This window comes from Chrysemys picta, chromosome 10, assembly GCF_011386835.1.
Source record: "Chrysemys picta bellii isolate R12L10 chromosome 10, ASM1138683v2, whole genome shotgun sequence".
Lineage (NCBI taxonomy): Eukaryota > Metazoa > Chordata > Testudines > Emydidae > Chrysemys > Chrysemys picta.
In genome coordinates this window covers 56,655,824-56,676,920 of record NC_088800.1, presented here as the reverse complement: position 1 = coordinate 56,676,920, position 21,097 = coordinate 56,655,824, and the positions used below count along the sequence as shown (strand labels likewise).

General features: G+C 43.2%; 1 protein-coding gene across 26 annotated transcripts in view; it reads right to left on the bottom strand.

Moving 5' to 3' along the window:
• NPRL3 (NPR3 like, GATOR1 complex subunit) overlaps window positions 1-21,097 on the bottom strand; it is a 154,714-nt gene that overhangs the window by 52,668 nt on the left and 80,949 nt on the right. For all 26 annotated transcript variants that reach the window (XR_010591144.1, XR_010591143.1, XR_010591142.1 and 23 more), the window contains 2 exons: window positions 4,126-4,315; window positions 1,264-1,456 (listed from right to left, as the gene is read on the bottom strand). Coding sequence is in view for 22 of the 26 variants with exons in the window: in XM_065559876.1 (XP_065415948.1) it covers window positions 1,264-1,456; window positions 4,126-4,315 (383 nt within the window). In the remaining 4 variants the exon portion in view is untranslated. The remainder of the gene's footprint in view (window positions 1-1,263; window positions 1,457-4,125; window positions 4,316-21,097) is intronic.

Genomic DNA, 21,097 nt, shown 5'->3' with positions numbered 1-21,097 from the left:
CCCCCCCCGCTTTGCTCTGGGGCTGCACTGACCAGGGACTGAGACTTGGGGGTTTGTTGGACTTTTGGGACTTTGGGTGATTGCTGGACCCAAGAGACTTTGGAGACTCTGGGTGATTTTTGGGTTGCTGGACTCAAGAACCCCGAAGGGAAAGGACACAGCCCAATTTGCTGGGGTGGGTTTTTTTGCTCATGGTTTGTGTTATGAACCCTGTTTGTGGTGTTTTTCCAATTTAATGCTGATGTCGTTTACCTCATGTTATTAAACATTTTCTGCTACACTCAAACTCCGTGCTTGCGAGAGGGGAAGTATTGCCTCTTAGAGGCACCCAGGGGGTGGTATGTAATTGTCCCAGGTCACTGGGTGGGGGCTCGAGCCGGTTTTGCATTGCGTTATTGAAACGGAACCCCTAGATACAGAACCTGGCCCTTGTTGCTGCCAACTTAGATGGGCAGAAGGGTTACACACAAAAGGAGCGGCAGAGGCATACTTTACTGCAGGACAGTAACTACATCTGCAGGATTCAGGAATTCCCTACAAAACATCCATGATCTGCAATGGTCCAGTTGCAGAGAACTCTACAGCACGGAAAGCAACTATTTTATTCCCACAGTGGTCTCTTTGGGATACTTGAGTACTACTCTCCTAGCTAGACATGCCAGGGAAGATCTAGTTGGGGGGTGACTGGGTGATCTAGAATATATAAGAGGAGCTGTAACACTTCCCCTGGGCCATTCTTTTCTCCACAAGTATGAAACCCAGTGAACGCTAAATTCCTGTGATGCCACTGTATTTTCAAATGCTTTTAAAAACCATTACTTACAGATCTCTGGACATGCTAACAGGCCTGTAACTACAGCATGCGCATGCACACACCAGGGCTTCAGCTTTGAGGCTCTCTTTAGCTTGTTTTCAGGCTATGCAAATTCTATTTTGTGTTCTCAAGAGTGAGACACTCTCAGAACCACACAACAAGACACAACTGGTGGGCAGTCAGACCTGAGACTGCACTGCCCATCAGAGGGCCTCAGAGCCTTTACATACATCCAGAGCTTATTAACAAAATATTCTTGGGGAACTAATTAAAAACCCGGCCAATAGCTAGTGTCAGACACCAACAAGCACTGGTGAAGATGTCACCGTGGGAATAAAAGCCAGAAATTTAATCTTCCAAGATGCACCCTGACCCCGCCCTCCCTAAAGTGCTAATGCAGAGATGAATTGCAAAGGGGGAAATGAGAAAGGAGGTTACATTCTCCCTACCTTGCAAACATGCGTAGATCCTCTGGATTCTGTGCAGCAGGGACATTGAGGATAGCTTCCCGCTCGTGTTCAGACAAGCTCGCTAGCAGGTTCTCAGTCATCCGTTTATTCAATGGCGAGTCACCACCAGGTATCAGCTCAGCACTGGAATTATCCATACTAGGGCTTGTGAGAGTCATATCATCACTACTGGCTGTAAATTCGGAAATAATATGATGCTGTGAAGAGTGCAAACTAGCAGGCTCTTTCTGCCCCTCCATCCAAGCAAACTAATCAGCTTAGTATAGCAAAGAAAGGGGGCTTGGAAACATGACATGGGAACTGCCTGCAAACAATTAGATGAGGACAGGAAATTTGGTTCTCTTGGCCAATTTGTTGAGTTTGCAGACAAGTGATGGGTAATCTGGGGCAACATACAAAATATTATTGGGACATCAGGATTTTCTTGAAAATGGGGACTGCACAGCTATCTGCACATTTCCTGGCCAGATGGTGGACTCCTTGCAAATGCATCCAAGGCATGCTGTCTAGGAGGTAAGTTTCAGTTTCCGGGAATAACAGTATGATCTAAAGGGGGATATGAGAGAAGTCTACAAACTCATGAATGGTGCAGAGAAAGTGAATAGCGAAGTGTTATTTACTCCTTCACACAACGCAAGAACCAAGGGTCACCCGATAAAATTAACAGGAAGCACATTTAAAACAAACATAAGGAAATACTTTACACAACATACAGTCAATCTATGGAACTTGTTGCCTGGGAATGTTGTGAAGACCAAAAGTGTAACTAGGTTTAAAAAGAGAGATAAATTCATGGAGGAATAGCTATTAGCCAAGAGGGTCAAGGACGCAACCCCAAGCTGTGGGTATCCCTACACCTCTGACTGACAAAAGCTGGGACCAGATGACAGCGGATGGATCAATCTATAATTGCCCTGTTCTGTTCATTCCTCTGAAGCACCTGGCATGCCCCACTGTCAGAAGACACGATACTAGGCTAGATGGACCATTGGTCTGACCCAGTAGAGCCATTCTTATGATCTGATAGACTATGAGCGTGATTAAATACAGAGGTAGAAACAACATATCTAATGAGCTTTATAAACTGGTGATGTATAGCAAACAAGATGAAACAGCAACATGTGGAGGAGTGGGAAATAAATACACGAGACTACAAATAATAAACAGTGCTGGCACTGGCATTGGGAAGTTACGAATGGGAACTGCATTCCTTCTTTACCATTGGGAAAACCCCAGAGCTAGTGCCTCATGCCCCCATTTTCCCCTATGGGCCAGGCTTCCAAGTCCCAGACTAAGCCTCCCATGATCATGATGCAGAGAGACCAGTCCATAAGGAGATTTGGGGACATGAGGTACGTGAACTACTCTCATGGGGCACTGTGATGGCTTAGGCAGACACAGAGATTAATGTTAAACAGAGCGGAAACATTTTGTTTTGATTTTCCCTGGTGGAAAATAGAAACATTTCAACAAAATCAACATTTCTCCTGTAGAAAATTTCAATTCTGGAGAAACCACACGTTCCCTGAAAAACTTGGCCAGAAAACTCCCAGACAGCTCTAGTTTAAACAACATGAAGCGACAATGAGAAAAAGTAGAGCAGTTGGGAGGGTAGGTATGGGCAAAAGAGAAGGCCAAGGAAGCTATGCTGTAATCACAGAACTACCTGCTGGGAGGAGTTATAAATACAACAATTATATACGACTGTCAAAGATGCCTAGCAAACAAAAAAGAAAAATTGTGAGTTTATCAATCATTATAAAGGGGAAAAAAGGGGCAAAGAAGGCCTCAAAACTCCCTCCTACTCCCACACTAAAAATTCACTTGTCGCCTTTTGTTTTTCCCAGATGACTATTGACAACTGGAGAACCAGGATTATGGCAATAAACAAGCCATGCAAGTGAAACCTAAGAAACTATATTTATTCAGACTGTTTAAATCTCTGCTTTGGGTTAAGTTTAATACCTATTTAACTCCAACACTTCAGGGAAGTCCTTTTTGATAAGATCCATTATCCCAATCCAGAGAAAGCTATAACACAGAGAAATAATGTCCTGCAGAATGCCCCATAATTAACAACCATGCTTCTGGGAATACCGCAGGACACAGGCAGCTGAAGACACACACTTCAGTTTCCTTGACAAGGTTTTTGAGCAATTTGGGACTTCAGCACAACATTTTGCCTTTGGTTAGAATACTTTCCCAGAGCGGACCTCAAACCATGGCAATAGGAGGAGCTGGGGGAGTCAAGTGAGAAGAGAGGGAGTTGGCAATTGTAAACATTTGTCAGCCACAGTATCCGTGTGTTTTTCCTTAAAGACATCGCCTATAACCCAACGATTCCACTGCTGTTTGGAACAAGTTTTCTCGCAAGCATTTTGTTTAAAACTCCCCCTATTCTGTTTCCGATTATGGACGTCCATGGATATATCAGCTGTCTATCTGGAAGAACACCTGGGTCACTTGGGAAGGATGCATAAAAGGACTTCTTGACAGAATGAATGGGAAGAGACAGTCAGCACTAAGCAGATAGGAAGAGGGTGATCAAGAACTGGGTGACTAGAATGGCCTGCAGGCATTTGATAAGAGAGCTTTAATGGCCACCAAGATGTTCACCAATTCCTGGTTCTCCAGCCCAGGGCTGACCTTGATCAGCTAACACACTGTTAAATATGACTTGCCCTACCTAGACTTACTGCAAAGTCTGTTTAAAATCATGTTAGCTAAGGCACATTGACTATCACATTATATAACACTACCTATTCTCCTACTCTAGATATGGCCTATGTTAATCTCTAAAAGCCAATACAGACTTGTTTACAGTAGAAAGTGTATTCATACTTGGGGAGCCGAAGCTGAGAGCATTGGGAGTGCTTAGACTTCTGCCTCCAACTCTGGCAGTGAAGGGCATGTCTTCATCTTGAGCTCGGAAATCTTCCTCATTCGGGGGCACCATCAAACAGACATATGTGTGGAGCTGGATGAGAAGGCGATGCTGGAGCATCCATATCACCATCTGTATGAGCTGAGTCTGCAAAGAAAAAGCTAGCATTTCAGGCAAACACTCAGAGCACAGTAAAGTTCAAAAGCAAGAAGGAGACAATGCACAAGGCACTCTAAGGCCCTGTGGGGATAAAAACTAAAGAAATGCTCAAACATAGAAGCAGGTTCTCTCCTTAGCACTTGGTTGAGCACTTGAAAACATGCCCTGGGTTCTTGTAACCCTACTCCAATGCATTTTGTTGCACATCTCCAATAAAACTAAAGAGTCTACTAAGGCCACTAAGCTAGTATGTTCATGGATATGTAAGGCATAAACTCTAAGCAGTGTTACTGAACTGTTGCTGACCCGGAGACTCTGACAGACTCAGACTTGTCTACCCATGTTTAGTTCACAGCAAACTGGGGTATGAGTCTGTGCTGCACTAGCCTCCAATGCAGTAAGGGCCTGACTACATGCTACGTTAGTTTGTATCAGAGGGGCGTAAATTCTAAGCATTTTGCGCACTAACTGGCCTATGTGGACCCTGCTAGTGCGCATTAATGTAGTCCCATTTCAAACAGTACTACATTAACATGCACTAAGGAAAGAGAGGTTATTTACCAGCACAATAATGAGTTCTTTGAGCTGTTTTGTTTTTATGAGTGCTCCACTGCATGATGTGCACATGCCTATGCACTCTTGATCAAAGATTTTAGTCAGCAGTGCCCATGGGGTCTGTGCCTATGCACCATACATCCTTGTGCTCCAGTGTGAGGGTATACAGGGAGATGTAGACCTGCAGCCGCTCCAGTTCCTTCTCAACTATGTAGCCCAGAAGACTCTGCAGCAGAGTGAAAAGAAGGTGGGAGGCGAAGCACCCATAGGGACAATACATCTCAAAGTACTCAAGTTACTATACAGGTAAGTAACTTCTCCTTTTCAAGTTATTGTCCCTCAGGGTGCTCCACTCCCAAGCAGTAATGCAACATAGAGGCAGGAGCTGAGGAGGCAGATCCAGCACAGTTCTGAGGACAGCATGACAAAAGGCCATATCTGGAAGCAACTAAGATATATCACAGTGCCTGGCAAACGTGTGGTTGTAGGACCAGGTTGCTGCTGCAGATGTCCACAATGTGAGTATGAACTTAAGAAGGGCTAAAGAGGTGGAACAGGCCCTGGTGGAATGGGCAGTCATTCAAGGTGGGGGATGCACTCCAGCAGCTTTGCAACAAGCTAGAGTGTACCCAGAAACCCACTTCAGTAGTCTGAATGGAAACTGGCTGCTCCTTCATTCTCTTGACAAAGGCGATAACAAGCCTATTGGAAACCCTGAAAGGTCTTACTCTGTTGAGGTGGAAGACAAGGGCCTTCTCACCTCCAGAGAATGGAGGACATCCCTCGAGGAATGAAGTGTGGGGGTAAAATATTGGTAGACTAATATACTGATTGATATGGAGTTCTGAAGAGATCTGAGGCAGGAAACAAGGATGAGGGCCTACGATCACCTTATCACAGTAAAAGGTAGTATAAAGAGGGTTTGCCATGAGCGCCCCTAGCTCTCCTACCTTTCTGGCTGAGGTTATGGCTAATTGGAATAAAGTCTTGAAGGCCAGGTGGAGAAGTAAAGAGTACCCATGGGTTCAAACAGAGGGTTCTTTAAAAACACTAAGAACCAGATGAAGATCCTAGCGTGGCATGGAGTCCTTGACATGAGGAAACAGATACCCTACCATAGTCATGTTTCTCAAGGGTTTGTTGTAAGCAAAGCCCATAAATCCTTCCACTGGTGGAAGAAAGGCTGTAATTGCTGCCCAGTGAACCCTAACGGAGCTCAGTGACAAACTTGTGTTTTTAAATCTAACAGTTAATCAACAACATCCATGAGGAGAAATTCAGAGGCAGATACAGATCAATGAGTACACCAGATGTGGAAATACCTCCACTTCTGCAGTTTTCTCATGGCAGGTTTCCTGCTGTTCAAGAGTACAGACTGAACTTCAGGAGAACTGCCCAATTCTTTGTCCAGGAACCATCAAAGAGCCAGGCCTTGACATGCAGAGATGAAAGATTGGGATGGGTTATGCCCAGTGTCAGGAGAGCCACTGTGAGAGGAAGGCCTATAGGAGTTAGTAGGGAGAGGCGAAGCAGATCCAGGAACCACACCACTTGCCTCAGCCACAATGGGACTAGGAAAGCACTAGGAGAGCATCCCCTATGGAGTAGCAAGCATACCCCTTCCTCAAGGACAGGTGTTGGCACTTTGCATCGGATGGTGTTGCAAAGAGATCCACTTGCAGAAGGCCCCAGGTCTGGTAAATATTCTGAAAGACTGAGTTCCCACTTATGGTCCTGGTGGAAGTGCCTGCTCAGGGAATCCGCTGCAGTGTTTTGCAGGCCTGGCAAGTAGACCGCAGAAATGTGTATGAGATGGGATATGTACCAGCTCCACAGTTTTAGTGATTCTGTACATAAGGACTGAGATCTTGCTTCCCCTTGACCATGTATCTAGTACATTACCGCTCTGTTGTCCAACATTATCTTGACTGAGAGGCCCATGATGTTGTGAAGGAATTACTGGCATGTGAGGCAAACTGCCCTGAGTTCAAGAATGTTGATGTGGAGGGATGTTCCTGGGGGAGACCATTTGCCCTGGAGATTGGCCTCCACCCTAGCCAGCAGGGATGCACCTACAGTGATCACCCTTGAAGGGGGCGAATGCAAAAACAGAACTTTCACACAGACCTTGAGAGGGTCCTTCCACCAACTGAGAGAGTCGAGAACTCTCGGAGGTATGCTTTAGATTGTGGGCTCTGCTGCAGTGTGGAGATGAGACTGTGGTGAATCTGTCTGCAAGTAGGTAGCCCTGACAATTGAGGAGTCCAGAGTGACTCTGATAAAGTCTATGAGCTGTACCAGTGTTAGGGTAGGACATGTCCATGTTCAGAGGAAGGTCCAGGGAATGAAACAAGGCCTTGTTAGTTGCTGACTGGACCTTGAGGAAGGAGTGACCCTTAAGGAGCCGATCGTCCAGAGAGGGGGAAAACTTATTCTCTGTTGACATAAGTGAGCTGTGATGACAAAGAGGAGCTTTGTAAAGACTCTTGGGGCAGTTGAAAAACCAAAAGGGAAGAACATGGTATAAGTAATGGCTCTGTGCTGATGATGAACCATAGGCCTGGACCCGCAGGCACTGCTGACTATAATCTCTGATTGACAGCACAATGGTGTGGGCACATCCTGTGGTGGAGCACCCATAAAAACAGTAACTTGAAGAACTTTCAGTTAGCAACATGCTGGTGTGCATTAGAAATTTACACCCCCTTGGTGTGGACTAGGGCTCGTCTACATAGTGCACTAAGGGTCTAGCTGGACCCTGTTGCTATGCCCTAAAAGTTCCCTAGTACAGTTTGATATACCCCTCTTTGAAACAGATGTAAATCAAAGTGCACTAGGGAACTTAGAGTGTGTGGCAGCAGGGTCCACACAGATGTTTAGTACATGGCAGGCTAGTGTGAGGTAGATTTACATCCCAGCTTGCAACAAACTAAGCTTTTGTGTAGACAAGCTGACCCTCTAAGATGAACTTGTCCCTATTCCAAATGTGAGAGCAGGCAAAGAAATCCCACCGCTCCAAAATAGACTGAGGCATTCCAGCAAGGAAATCCCTGCCTTCCCCATGCTGCGGTCACAGCAACCCTAGCATCTACTGCAGTCCCGGTCCTTCCAGCAAAAAGGAGAAAATTATATACACATTTGAACACAGAGCTAATAAAATAGGGTTGGATCACCCTTAACTCTGAGGGATAAAATAAACCTCAGACAAACATTAGTCTTGGAGGCCTCAGCATAATACCACCAACCCTGAGATCAATTAAACAACTAACATTCTGTTTCCTGTGCAAATGCCAACAAGAAAGAGTAACTATGGAAAAGAGATTAATTTGACCAAAGTAGTCAGATTTTGGCCCAGACTTTCTTGGAAAGCCACTGAGAAAGCTCGGTGACTCAGCACAACTGAGGCAGCCAAGAAGACAAACTCCCACAGGGAGCACTACCATTTGCGATCAGAAAAGATCTGACTCTGGTAGGTGCTAGAGGGGTGGGGCTAGAGGTCAGGGCTCAATAACCTTCTAGACCCAACAATGCAGATCTATTGCTAGCAGCAGGTGAATACTGAGCAAGAATAAGTAGGTGGCATTACCTCTATACATGGCATTGATGCAACCATTACTAGTTACTGTGTCCAGTTCTGGTGTCCACACTGGAAAAAGGATGTTAAAAATATGGAGAGGGTTCAGAAAATGATTTGAGGTCTGGAAAACGTGCCTGGCAATGAGACTTAGGAATCTCAATCTATTTGGCATATCCTAGGCTACATCTACACTACAGGGGGGAGTCGATTTAAGATACGCAAATTCAGCTACGTGAATAGTGTAGCTGAATTCGACGTATCGCAGCCGACTTACCCCGCTGTGAGGACGGCGGCAAAATCGACCTCTGCAGCTTCCTGTCGATGGCGCTTACTCCCACCTCCGCTGGTGGAGTAAGAGCATCGATTCGGGGATCGATTGTCGCGTCCCGACGGGACGCGATAAATCAATCCCCAAGAGGTCGATTTCTACCCGCCGATTCAGGCGGGGTAGTGTAGACCTAGCCTAAGAGATAAATTTAAACGGTGAGGGTAATTAAGCTACCTAGAAACAATTTACCTTGAGAGATGGTGGGTTCTCCATCACTTTTGAAAACAAACATCCAGTCGATTTAAAGATACCAGAAGTTATGGGCCTGATGCAGAAATTTCCAGGTGAAAATGTATGGCCTGTGCTCACATGATCAGAAAGGTCTCTCCTGGCCTTAAAATCTATGGAAGAACTATTAAACTTTGACAGCGCTCTTCCTGGACTCAAGCTAAGAGCAATGACCAAAGCTTTAAGAATCCAGCACAGCATGTATTTTGGAAAACATTTACTGGAACAGGTATAAGAATATGCCCTGGAGTTTAAACCTACAGAATCAGTGTACAGTTCTAGTAGGTCAACTTGATAGCAAAGTTCAAGGCACTTTAGATCGTCTACAGGACAGAATACAGGGTTTTTGGTTTTTTTAGTAATTCTGAAGGCAGGCTGAAGACTTTAATGTAATGCTTTGCATTACAATAAATTACAGTGCTTTATTGGAAATGGATCTATAGACATACACTCCATATTTAAATGAAAATTTCTCAATGGCAATGCATGTTTACTATGTAAGTGTTCTTCTAGTAGCAATTTGTTCCTTAACTGTAGGACCCTGAGTTCACTGCACAGCTGTTATCATAGATCAACGGTCACAAAAAAGGCTCCCAGCACAGGAAGATAGCAGCTGAACCCAAGCTCTTCTAGGAAACATCCCAGCCCATCTGAACCCAACCTACCCAAAGAGAAGGGGGAGGGTAGACCGCCCTGCCATTATCATGGTGTGAGTACATGTGGACATAGTAGAGGAAAATGGCCCAGTGGTTAGGACACTGCCGGGGACTACGGAGACCTGGCTGCAATTCTGGGCTCTGCCACAGACATCATGTGTGACCTTATGCAAGCTACTAATCTCTCTGTGATTCAGTTCCTCATCTGTAACGTGGGGACAATGGTATGGTCTAGCATCACAGGGGTGTTGTGAGGATAAATACATTAGATATTGTGAGGCGCTCAGATAGGGTATTGGGGGACAATACGAGAACCTAGACAGATGGATAGGGCATCTGTCATTAAGAGTCCATTGTACAGAATAGAGAACCAGATTTTTAAAGGTGTTTAAGCATCATAAGATACAGAGTAAGCACGTAGTGGGATTTTCAGAAATACCACGGTTCCTAACCCCCATTGAAATCAATGGGAGACAGGAACCTGGGAGTGTCTGAAAATCCCACTAGGACCTAAACAACTTTAAAAATCTGGCCATGAGGCTCTTGGGCTAGCTGTTTCTCAGGCAATGGGAGAGGATTAGTCTGAGTCATCTCACACCTGGCAAGTTCCACTGGCTAGACAGTGAAGTCTGCTCTTCTAGTTCCTTGAATTACCTTGATTTTTTCAAGATCTTCTTTTGTCTTGAGCTATTTTAACCTTAATATAGCTTTAATTATTGAAATGTTCACTAGCATGTGGTTGTGCTCATAGGGCATTAGGTTGCCTCAATTCAGCCCCACCTTCCTAGTGCAAACACATTCTTTGTGTTACAGCATCCAAAAAACCAAGTACAGAACATTCCCCAACGGATGCCAAAAGCAGCAGACAGAGTGAGCAAGAGCGGTTTGTGGATTTGGGGGTGACCTGTTTCCAGAGGGTTTGGAGAATGCATCATCTTCCTGGCTGAATCTCACATGAACAGCCTTTTCAGTTCACAAAATATTGCAGGCCCCCAAGTATTAACTTGTAGGTACTGAAACCATTGATTCACTGACAAAAGCTGCTTAAGAACTTGATAGCAACCAGCAGTGTTTTGGTGAGAGAAACAGGCAGAATGAGCTCAGATCCTCCGAAGGAAACTAAATCTGCTGTATTAATCATTATGGTAAATGGGCCAAACCTCAGTAAAAGCCCCCATATGAAACTTTTCAGCCCACACAATTCTCATTTTGCTAAAAGCTGAGCAAACTTCAGCCTGGCTCTACCCTCCCGGCCTTGTCTTCTACCAAGCCCCAAAGCACACGTGCCTTTTGCTGCCTGGCACACACCCAGTGTCTCTTCAGGAATTCCTGCCTCTTGGGGCTGTTGGACATATAATTTGGAGATCTCCCTCAAACACCTCTTTGTAAGAAAATCTGTTATTAATTTTAATTATACAATAATCTACTCAGAGAACAGAGAGTGAGACACAACGCAAAGGTGTACAATAAACGAATACTGTAGGTACCATTCATTATAGATCAACTTTGCCAACAACTGAAACAAACCTACAAGAAATTTCGCCTAACAATTATGTCAAGATGCAAGCAATATGGATCAATATGTGCATTTCACACAAGTCTATTTTCTTTTGAAAACTTTTGCCAAAAAAGTAGTCAGCATATCTTATTTTGTTAATAAAGCTGTCACCCCAAAGTTTATTTTAGTTGCATGAAGTGTTATGCAGCCACATGATCTGTAGAGATGGACAGACCAACACACACTTCTTTTTACCAGATTCCACGCACCTAACACTTACATGTCTAGGCATTTGAGACATTCGTATAGGCAGGATCAATCTTTGCACAGACACATTAGCATACATTTCCAAACCATGAGCCAAATTCTGCACACACATCCACACACAACTCCCAGTCACATTAATGTTTAAATATCCAAAAGCAGAGTTTGGCTCATATTTACAATGTTCCAAACTAATGAAGTGAAAGTTATTTCCTCTTCCTTTTACTCCATCCAACCCATCTGAAACACTACTGCTAAAGTCATCTTCCTCCTGCCCCTTCTGTCTCACTCTTATGGTGGGAATTATTAAGCTGTGGGGGCACTTTCAGATGTCAGTAAGATTTATCAGATTTTTGGGCATGACACAGGCCAGTGCCTATAACTCCTCATCACAACACAGTTTACCTGACTTTGGACAGAAAAAGCAGTCCCTTGTTTCAGATCTACTCGAAGCAGTCCCTTTGGATATGTCTCTACTGCAATTAAAAACCTGTGGCTGGCCCATTCCAGCTGACTTGGGCTCAGGCTAAGGGGCTGTTGAACTGCGATGTACACATTCAGGATCAGGCTGGAGCCTGGGCTCTAGAACCCTGCGAGGTGGGAGGGTCCCCAAGCTCAGGCTGCAGCCAGAGCACAAACATCTACACTGCACTTAAACAACCCCTTAGCTCAAGCCCCGCAAGCCTGAGTCAGCTGACACAGGCCAGTGTCTAATTGCAGTGTAGACTTACCTTTTGTCTCTGGATGTGCAGTGTAGCTCCTTGTGCTCTGGGGAACAGAGTGGGTCCCTTATTTTAGAAGGGGAATATGAACCCTTTCCTGGCAGGTGTCACAAACCAGTTCCTCTCCTTGGCAGAGTGGAGAGAAGTTTTGTGCTGCCCCACTGGCAGACTATGCCTTCACCTAGATCTTATTTCTATCCCTTCATGAATTCCTAATGCAGGAGGATTGACAGCTCAAGCAGTTTCATGGGGCAGGACCATTTTTCTCCATGCAGGCTTTTAATATCATTCTTGCCAGGCTGGCTGTGGGGAGGTATGTATATCCAAACACACACCCACCCTTGAAATCTTTCACTCTCGTCTTGACCTTGGACGTATTCAGAGGAATTCTGTTTAAAGGGAACAAAAACTCCAAACCTCAAATGCCATGTGTCACATCACAGCCATTGCACATGCCTTCTTTCTGCCTCATTTAATAATGGGATACTAACCAATATTTGAAAAGAGTCAACATTAAAGCACTACCTGAATGGAGCAACTGCTGTGGCAACTTTAATGATATTTTAGCTTGGGTTTGCTTAACAGCAAATATCTCCTCTTTTTGTTGAAGGTGGATGATGTAGCTCACAGAAAGTTGCTGTATTTCAGAAAGCTAGCTGGGGCAGGAACCAGTGTTCTTATGTTTGGACATCACCCAGCACATTGTGAACATAACAACAATATAAATAAGCAGCTACTGGAGACAAGGAATCTAAACAAAATTCTGTAGTTAATGCCCTCCCCTCTTTGGTAACAGTTTGGTGGCACTACTGACTATAAAAGTAGCAGCTTCTTCAGGGGGATCTTAATAAAAAGTTAATAGATTTCTTCTTCTGAGATACTGGGCATATTTCAGTTCACTCGGCCACAAGGGATATCATTTGTCAATCACTAAACAGCTATAAGAAGTTGCATTTCAATGGGGAATACAGAAGCTACCATGAAATTTGACCACCTTTCAGGTGAGATCTGAATGAGACTTCAGCTTCCCTTTCAAGGCAGGAAGACAGGATTGTTGAACTGAGGATATTAATCAGTAATACAGACTAAGTAAAAACACAATCATTACAGTCATTTCTGATATGCACAATCTGCACAGCCCTGAAGAGTCATGCCATCCTTGCAGCCTTGTTACATTTCTCCTGTGTTATGCATCATACAGAGGGCTACTCTCAAGTTTACATCAATACTTACATAGCACAGCAAGTGTGGTGACCTGACAAGTCTATGCTAACTATGAGGAGAGGCAGAGGAAAACCAAGACAAAAAGGATAATTTTAAATTTTTAGAACTTTCTAAGGGAAAACTCCAAAACTGTACCAGGAGCATAAATAATATAGACCATTACCAAAGACTTACTACGTATACTAATAAACCATAGGATACCAACTCATTAATCTTTGTGATCTTTTACATGCTGTACAGTTAATACCAAATGCATTGTTATTATGAACAAAAGAGATTGCTCTACAATATACTGTGTCACTTCAGAGAAGAATCAAATTTTCTTCTCCTTGGATGCAAGTCCAGCTCCACTCTTGCTGTCCTGTTCTTCTCCTCTCTTCAGCCTGAAGTGCTCCTCAGATTCGATATTCCTGTGGCTGTACCTCTTTTCACCATGTTTATCCACAAGTGGGGTTTCTTCACCTAGGGGGCCCTTGCTCGTCCATTAGGCACCTTTGAACTGTATTCCATCAACAGATGTTCCAACAGTCACTCTCTCTGTTCATGTACTTTAGGTCCTTCGTGGGTGTGCTTCTCTTTACTGCTTCCAGGAGCTGTTTCCATCTAATGCAGCTTTTTGATCAATTTCCTCTTTCACCAATTATATTTCCTTTCAATTTTTTCTCGAGACTCACTCTCTGGTAAATCTGTATATTTCCCCCCCCCTCTACTCTCCTTCTCCAACAGCATCTAGTCACATACCCAGGTCTATTTTTTCTGCTTGTCCTGACATGAAACCTTTCCTGTTTTCTTTTTCCTCCTCACTTCCCAGTCCCATACTTTTATTCTCCTGTTCTTTTATTTTATCACCTTACCTTCGACCCAGGCCCCAGTTTATCCTCCAGCTCAGCATCTCGTTTCTTCTCCGCCTCTAACAGCTTTTTCCAGCTGCCCCTTTGGGTGGATTCCAACCCCCCTCCCTTTTCCTCTCCTTGGCAGTCTGTCTCTCTCCCAGGACAGCATTCTGTGCTGCTGCATCACATCTGCAGCAGGTGCTATGCCAGGGTGAAGATTACTACACAAGCCGTTTCAGAAACAAGACCTGGCTGAGATTTTGGTACTTGGCTCTGCAGACAGTTCATTTGAACATGGCCATTTTGAACTTCCTGCCTCATCTCTATCAAGTGAGCATCTCTTTGCTTTGGAGAGGAAATGGACATTCTAGATCTAGCTGTCTCAGAGGTGCATTCCCTCCCTACCACTTTTCCTGATCTAGATCTGAAACTCACTGGTTTCCTCTGAGCCATGGGAGTCTCTTCATCTTCACATCTGGTCTCAAAACCTTACCAATCAGATGGCCTCTTTCCTGATGCCAGAAAGAGCTTGGACAGCTGAGTAGGCAATGGCATGTTTAGCCATGGGGGACTGCTCATAAAGCTTAGTCATCAGCCGGTGCTGTAGGGAGTTATGTCCAGCCTTCTTTGGCTGAAAAACTGGAGCCACGCAGTAAATACAAGGATGAAACATTTTGCTTTGTTTTAATCTATGATTAAGTCTAAATTTTAACCCCATTCTCATGGCTCCTTCACTCCACTCTCCTCCTCCCCACATCCCACTATCCCTGCCTTCACTCTGCCTCCTCATCCCCACCCCCGCCTCCTTCCAGTCTGTTATCTGGTCTGCAACAACATTTACATTGTTTCCACCAGTACATTTTAACACCCCTTTCCCCCCTCTCCATCCCTATGACGCCATTTCCCATCACTGCTGTAGGCCAAGCTCCCGCTGTGTAGCGTAGTGTACGGCTGTGTGACACACTGTATGCAAGAAGCTGGTAACAATACAGGGCATTGTATTTATTGACAAATAAGCACACAACAGACATTTTGGTTCTGAAAAACAAAGACTTTATGCATCACCCCATCTGGGGACACAATACAGAACACAGCCCACTGAACTCTGCAAGGGCAAGACCGAGCCCTTCAATAGTCTTTGCCTTCCTGGAAACAGAGAGCATTTGTAAAATTCTTTATTTAACACATGGATTTTTAGAAGCCTCTTTCCTGTGATCAGACCCCCAGAGCTGGTTTTTTCCATGAAAAAGGAAAATGTCAAGAAAACTGGGACTAGCTAGAGGCTGGGACAAAGTGGACAAGAAAGGTCCAATCCTGGTTTGGTCATATATATTTTCCGGTTTTAATAAAAAATATAGCCAGTGGAGCACAGTCTGGAATTAGTCTAATTTAACCTGACTGACACACACACTCTTCAGGATTACATTTGAAAAAACAGAATAGCTACTGGGAAAGCTTTTGGTTCAAAAGTGAAGAAAAGATGACAGCATACAGTACACCCTCGCTATAATGCCCTTCATTATAACGAACATAGTACCTGTATCTCAACTACAGTACAGTACTGTAATGTTTAAAAAAAAAAAAGTTGCACATGCATGCAGTTTTTATCCCGCTCTGCCGCTCCACCACATGGGGCTGGCAGCTCCACCGCTCAGGGCTGGCAGGTCTGCTGCTCCGCCGCCCATTCATTTTCATTGTCCTTTCACTATAATGAACTCCTGGCGAAAACAAACAAAAGGCTTGGGTCCCAACAGGTTCATTATAGCGAGGGTGTACTGCGTTTATATTGGCAAAAATAAACGGTTGTTAGTCCAATTAAATGAGCCTGCTCAAACATTCACCACACTATGGCAAAAAACCCAAAACCATCATTAAAACGTTTCCTTATTTTAGACCCACCAGATACTTCAGGTCTCTGCTATCACTGTAAATCAAATCAATGCATTACTCTAGAACATATCAGCATTCCAATCACCAGGTGACAGGCTTAGCTTTGGACCTTTACTTCAGTTGACGGAACAGCACTCACCCAATATTTCTCTTTAAAGTCTTGCAAACACTATTTTTAAATCCAGCACACAGCAAACATGCATTTTATATTTACTATAACTGACTATCTGCATATAAATGGTACTTCCACACCCTCCACAACAAAAGCTGCCCTTGATTCGCCACATAATGGCTTCCAGATGCACAGTAGATCTTACTGAGTCCTATTTGTGCTATTCTCTCAAACGCATGCAGCCCCCTCCAATTCCTATTCCCTCACATGCCCATTTTCCACTGCACTATTGTACAATCCATAATTAATTCAGTTCATCTGCAAAATGGAGGCTTCACCTAGCAACCACTTTGTTAAAAAACAGCAACAAAAAACAGAATAAAAAATTAAAAGCATTGTTTGTTCAGTGAGAAACAGCTAGCCACCCCCAGTTACACCCAGTGCTTTCTTCAGAGTCAAGCTGGTCCTATCCTGGAAGGATCAAATAACTAAGAGTAATGGAAATGTGAATTATTAAAAATACGTACTTTAGTGGAGGAGGCCAGTGACAACATGTCTACGGGGGAGGTTTTTACCCAGTTGGTGAAAATACACTCTCACCTGCCTGGGAATGGGTAGAAATCTCTGTCAAGGACTTGTTATTCTAGGGTTGTCCATTTATGGGGGGTTTACATCTCCCTCTAACACAGCTGGTTCGGACACCTTGAAGTATGGGGGCCCCATATTCCTCTCCCTTCATTTTGGAAATAGCCAGATGTAGGAAGTTAGATCATAGAATCATAGAATATCAGGGTTGGAAGGGACCTCAGGAGGTCATCTAGTCCAACCCCCTGCTCAAAGCAGGACCAATCCCCAACTAAATCATCCCAGCCTCTAAGGAAGGAGATTCCACCACCTCCCTAGGTAACCCATTCCAGTGCTTCACCACCCTCCTAGTGACAAAGTTTTTCCTAATATCCAACCTAAACCGCCCCCACTGCAACTTGAGACCATTCATATGGTACAGCAATAGGCTTCATTGGGAAGCACATTCAAGTATTCCAGTAAGAACCAGTTTTCATATGATTGGAATATGAGCCTTTGAAAATTCATACTGTGCGTGGATACATAGATGAGACAGTGGTGTAGGGAACAGGGATTTAGGTTTACTAGGAACTGGGGAACTTTTTGAGAAAGAAGGAGTCTATAGAGGAAGGATGGGCTCCAAAACCAAAACAGAACCAGACTGCTGGTATGGAAAATTAAAAAGGCTGTAGAGGAGTTGTTAAACTAAGGGCTGGGGATAGCTGACAGATGCAGAAGAGAACACAGTTCAGACAGAAAAATCCCTTTGGGGAGGATCTATTAAGGGGGATTCTGTATATCATACTAAGAAAGAGAAGATGGAAGTTGATAAAGTACAGGTAGGAACTGAAGAGAAACAGTCCAATGAAAAAGAGTCTAATTCAATTACAGCACATATTGGCAGACAGCTAAAAAGTGACAAATTTTCTAACTGCTTGTATACAAATGCTAGAAGTCTAAATATTAAGATGGGTGAACTTAAGTGCCTGATATTAAATCAGGATATTGATATAAGAGGCATCACAGAATCTTGGTGGAACAATGATAATCAATGGGACACGATAATATCAGGGTACAAAATATGTAGGAATGACAGAGTAGGGTGTGCTGGGGGGGGGGGGGGAGCGGCACTATAGATTAAAGAAAACAAACAGTGTCAAAGTAAAAATAGTAAATGGCTAAAATTGTACCATAGAATCTCTATGGATAGAAATTCCATGCTTCAAAAATAAGAATATTCCACGCCTGACTAGGACAGCGATGGTGATTGTGAAATGCTCAGGGAGATCAGAAAGGCTAAAGAAAGAAAACTCAATAATCATGGGGGATTTCAAATATCCCCATATTGACTGGGTACATGCCACCTCAGGACAGGATGCAGAGCTAAATTTTCTTGACATCTTAAATGACTGCTTCTGAAGCAAGGAGAGAGGTAATTCTTGATTTACTCCTAAGTGGAGCACAGGATCTGGTCCAAGAGATGAATATATATGAACCACTTAGTAATACTGACCTTAATATAAGGAGAAGCTAAATGAATTATTTGCATCGGTCTTCACTGCAGAGAATGCGAGGGCAATTCCCACATCTGAGCCACTCTTTTTAGGTGACAAATCTGAGGAACTATCCCAAACTGAGGTGTCAATGGAGGTGGGTTTGGAACAAATTGATACATTAAACAATAATAAGTCACCAGGACCATATGGTATTCACCCAAGAGTTCTGAAGGAACTCAAATATGAAATTGCACTAACTGTGGTATGTAACCCTATGTAACTCACCACTTAAATTAGCCTCTGTACCAAATGACTGGAGGATGGCGCTAATATGACAGTCACTTTTTAAAAAGGCTCCAGAGGCAATCCTAGCAATTACAGGCCAGTAAGCCTAACTTCAGTACCAGACAAAGGTTGAAACTATAGAAAAACAGAATGATCAGAAACATAAATCAGCAGGATTTGTTGGGGAAGAGTTGACAGTTTTTGTGAAGGAAAACCATGCCTCACCAATCTATTAGACTTCTTTGAGGGGGTCAAACAAACATGGACAAAAGTGATCCCTTGGCTATAGTGTATTTGGACTTTCAGAAAGTCTTTGACAAGGTCCCTCACCAAAGGCTCTTAAGCAAAGTAAGCAGTCATGGGATAAGAGGGAAGGTTCTCTCATGGATCAGTAGCTGACTAAAAAACAGGAAGCTAAGAGCAGGAATAAATAGTTTTCAGAATGGAGAGAGGTAAATAACTTGAGGTGCAGCAGCAGTCAAAAAAGCTAACAGAATGTTAGGAAAAATATCATAATGCCACTGCAGATATTCATGGTACACCCACACCTTGAATACTGCATGTAGTTCTGGTCACCACATCTCACATATACATATATACACATATATTAGAATTAGAAAAGGCAAAGAGGACAACAACAAAAAATGGTTAGTGAGATGAAACAGCTTCTACATTGGGAGAGATTAAAAAAACTGCGACTGCTCAATTCAGTTTAGGAAAGACAACTGGGGGGGGAATATGATAGAGATCTATTAAATCATGACTGGTATGGAGTAAGTGAATTGGGAAGTATTATTTACTCTTTCACATAACAGAAGAATCAGTGGTCACCCACTGAAATAAATAGTCGACTGGTTTAAAACGAGCATAAGGATGTATTTCTTCACACAATATACCGTCAACCTTAGAAACTTGTTGCCAGGGAATGTTGTGTAGGCCAAAAAGTATAACTGGGTACAAAAAACAATTAGATAAGTTGATAGAGGATCGGTCCATCAATGGTTACTAGCCAAGATGGTCAGGGACACAGCCCCATGCGCTGGATGTCCCTAAAGCTCTGACTCCCAGAAACTGGGACTGGACAACAGGGGATGGATCACTCGATAATTTCCCTGTTCTGTTCATCCCCTTTGAAGCATGTGGCATTGGCCACTGTCAGAAGACAGGATACTGGACTAGACAGACCACTAGTCTGACCCAGTATGGCCATTCTTCTGTTCTTATGATAACTGATCAATCAAGAAACCAACTCATCGCATCAAGGAATACATGTCTTTATTTAAGCTGGAACTTCAAAACAGTAAACAAAGATTGCACAATAGGACTGCTCAAGATATAACTAAACATCCTAAGAACTTCTCTTCCCCCTCTGGGCTTCCAGATGCTGAAAACCGAAGAACTGAAAAGGGAATGTAGAACGATGGGGTTTATGTTACAAGGCATTATATTATCTAATTAGAATTCTGTTATCTCATAAATGTAAATTGTTATCTATAAAATGATAATAAGATACATAATAGCTAATATACAGTAGATAATAATAGTTCACAGTAGTTTATGATATAAGCCTTAGTAGAAACAACTAACTGATTTACTTGTGATTATTTCCCACTTAATTGATTTATACTTTACCCCAAACTGATTAGAGGCCAAATTATGTTTTATCTCAGATTGCCTCTGCCCCTCCTTATTGCTTTGATTCATGCCACTGCTCCATTGGGCTCATTACAAGTATACCTTATTTGGGAAATCATTTGCAGTCAAAGATGGTTTCATTTTGCATATGCTCAATGGGCAGAGTTAAGGCTGACTATGCAAATTTAGTTTGGTATTTTTTGATTTTTAAGAAGTTAATAAGAGAACCCTAAGGTTGTTTAGTTAACTTAATGTCTTTTTTATTGCTGTAAAATGATACATAGCACAGATTTATAAATATAAGTTCCTAAAAACATATAATATGAGGCTTTTGCATATACAAACAAAAACAAGGAATCCCTACCAACTCATCACAGAGAATAAGAATAGTGTCTGAAGTTACAGTAGCTAGGAAAAAATTACAAGGGCTACTAGTCCTCAATTTTCAGGACAAAACGGTCACCAAGTAGAATGAGGAAGAAACTTCATCATCGATATAAAATTTCACAGTTAGGTATAATTATACCTCTCTCTCTGAAGCATCTAGTCTTAGTCACTATCCAAGACCAGGACTGACCAGGCCTGTTCTACTAAGATTACTCTTTACACACACAGTATATTTTTGTATTGGTGCACTTTGAGCTCTACCTCACTCAAATCACAATCAGAATAAGTTCTTCTCTTGCAATCTGACTGGCTACACTGCTGGATGTTACTTTTCTGTAAATATGGACAGTGGCCAATGCCAATGTCATGTATGCAGCAGAGGCCATGTCTACACTACCACTTATGTTGGCAAAATTTATATAATTTCAGATGTAACAAAACCACACCCTTGAGCAACATAAGTTTCGCCGGCATAAGAGGTAGTGTGCATAGTGCTAGGTCAGTGGAAGAGTGTCT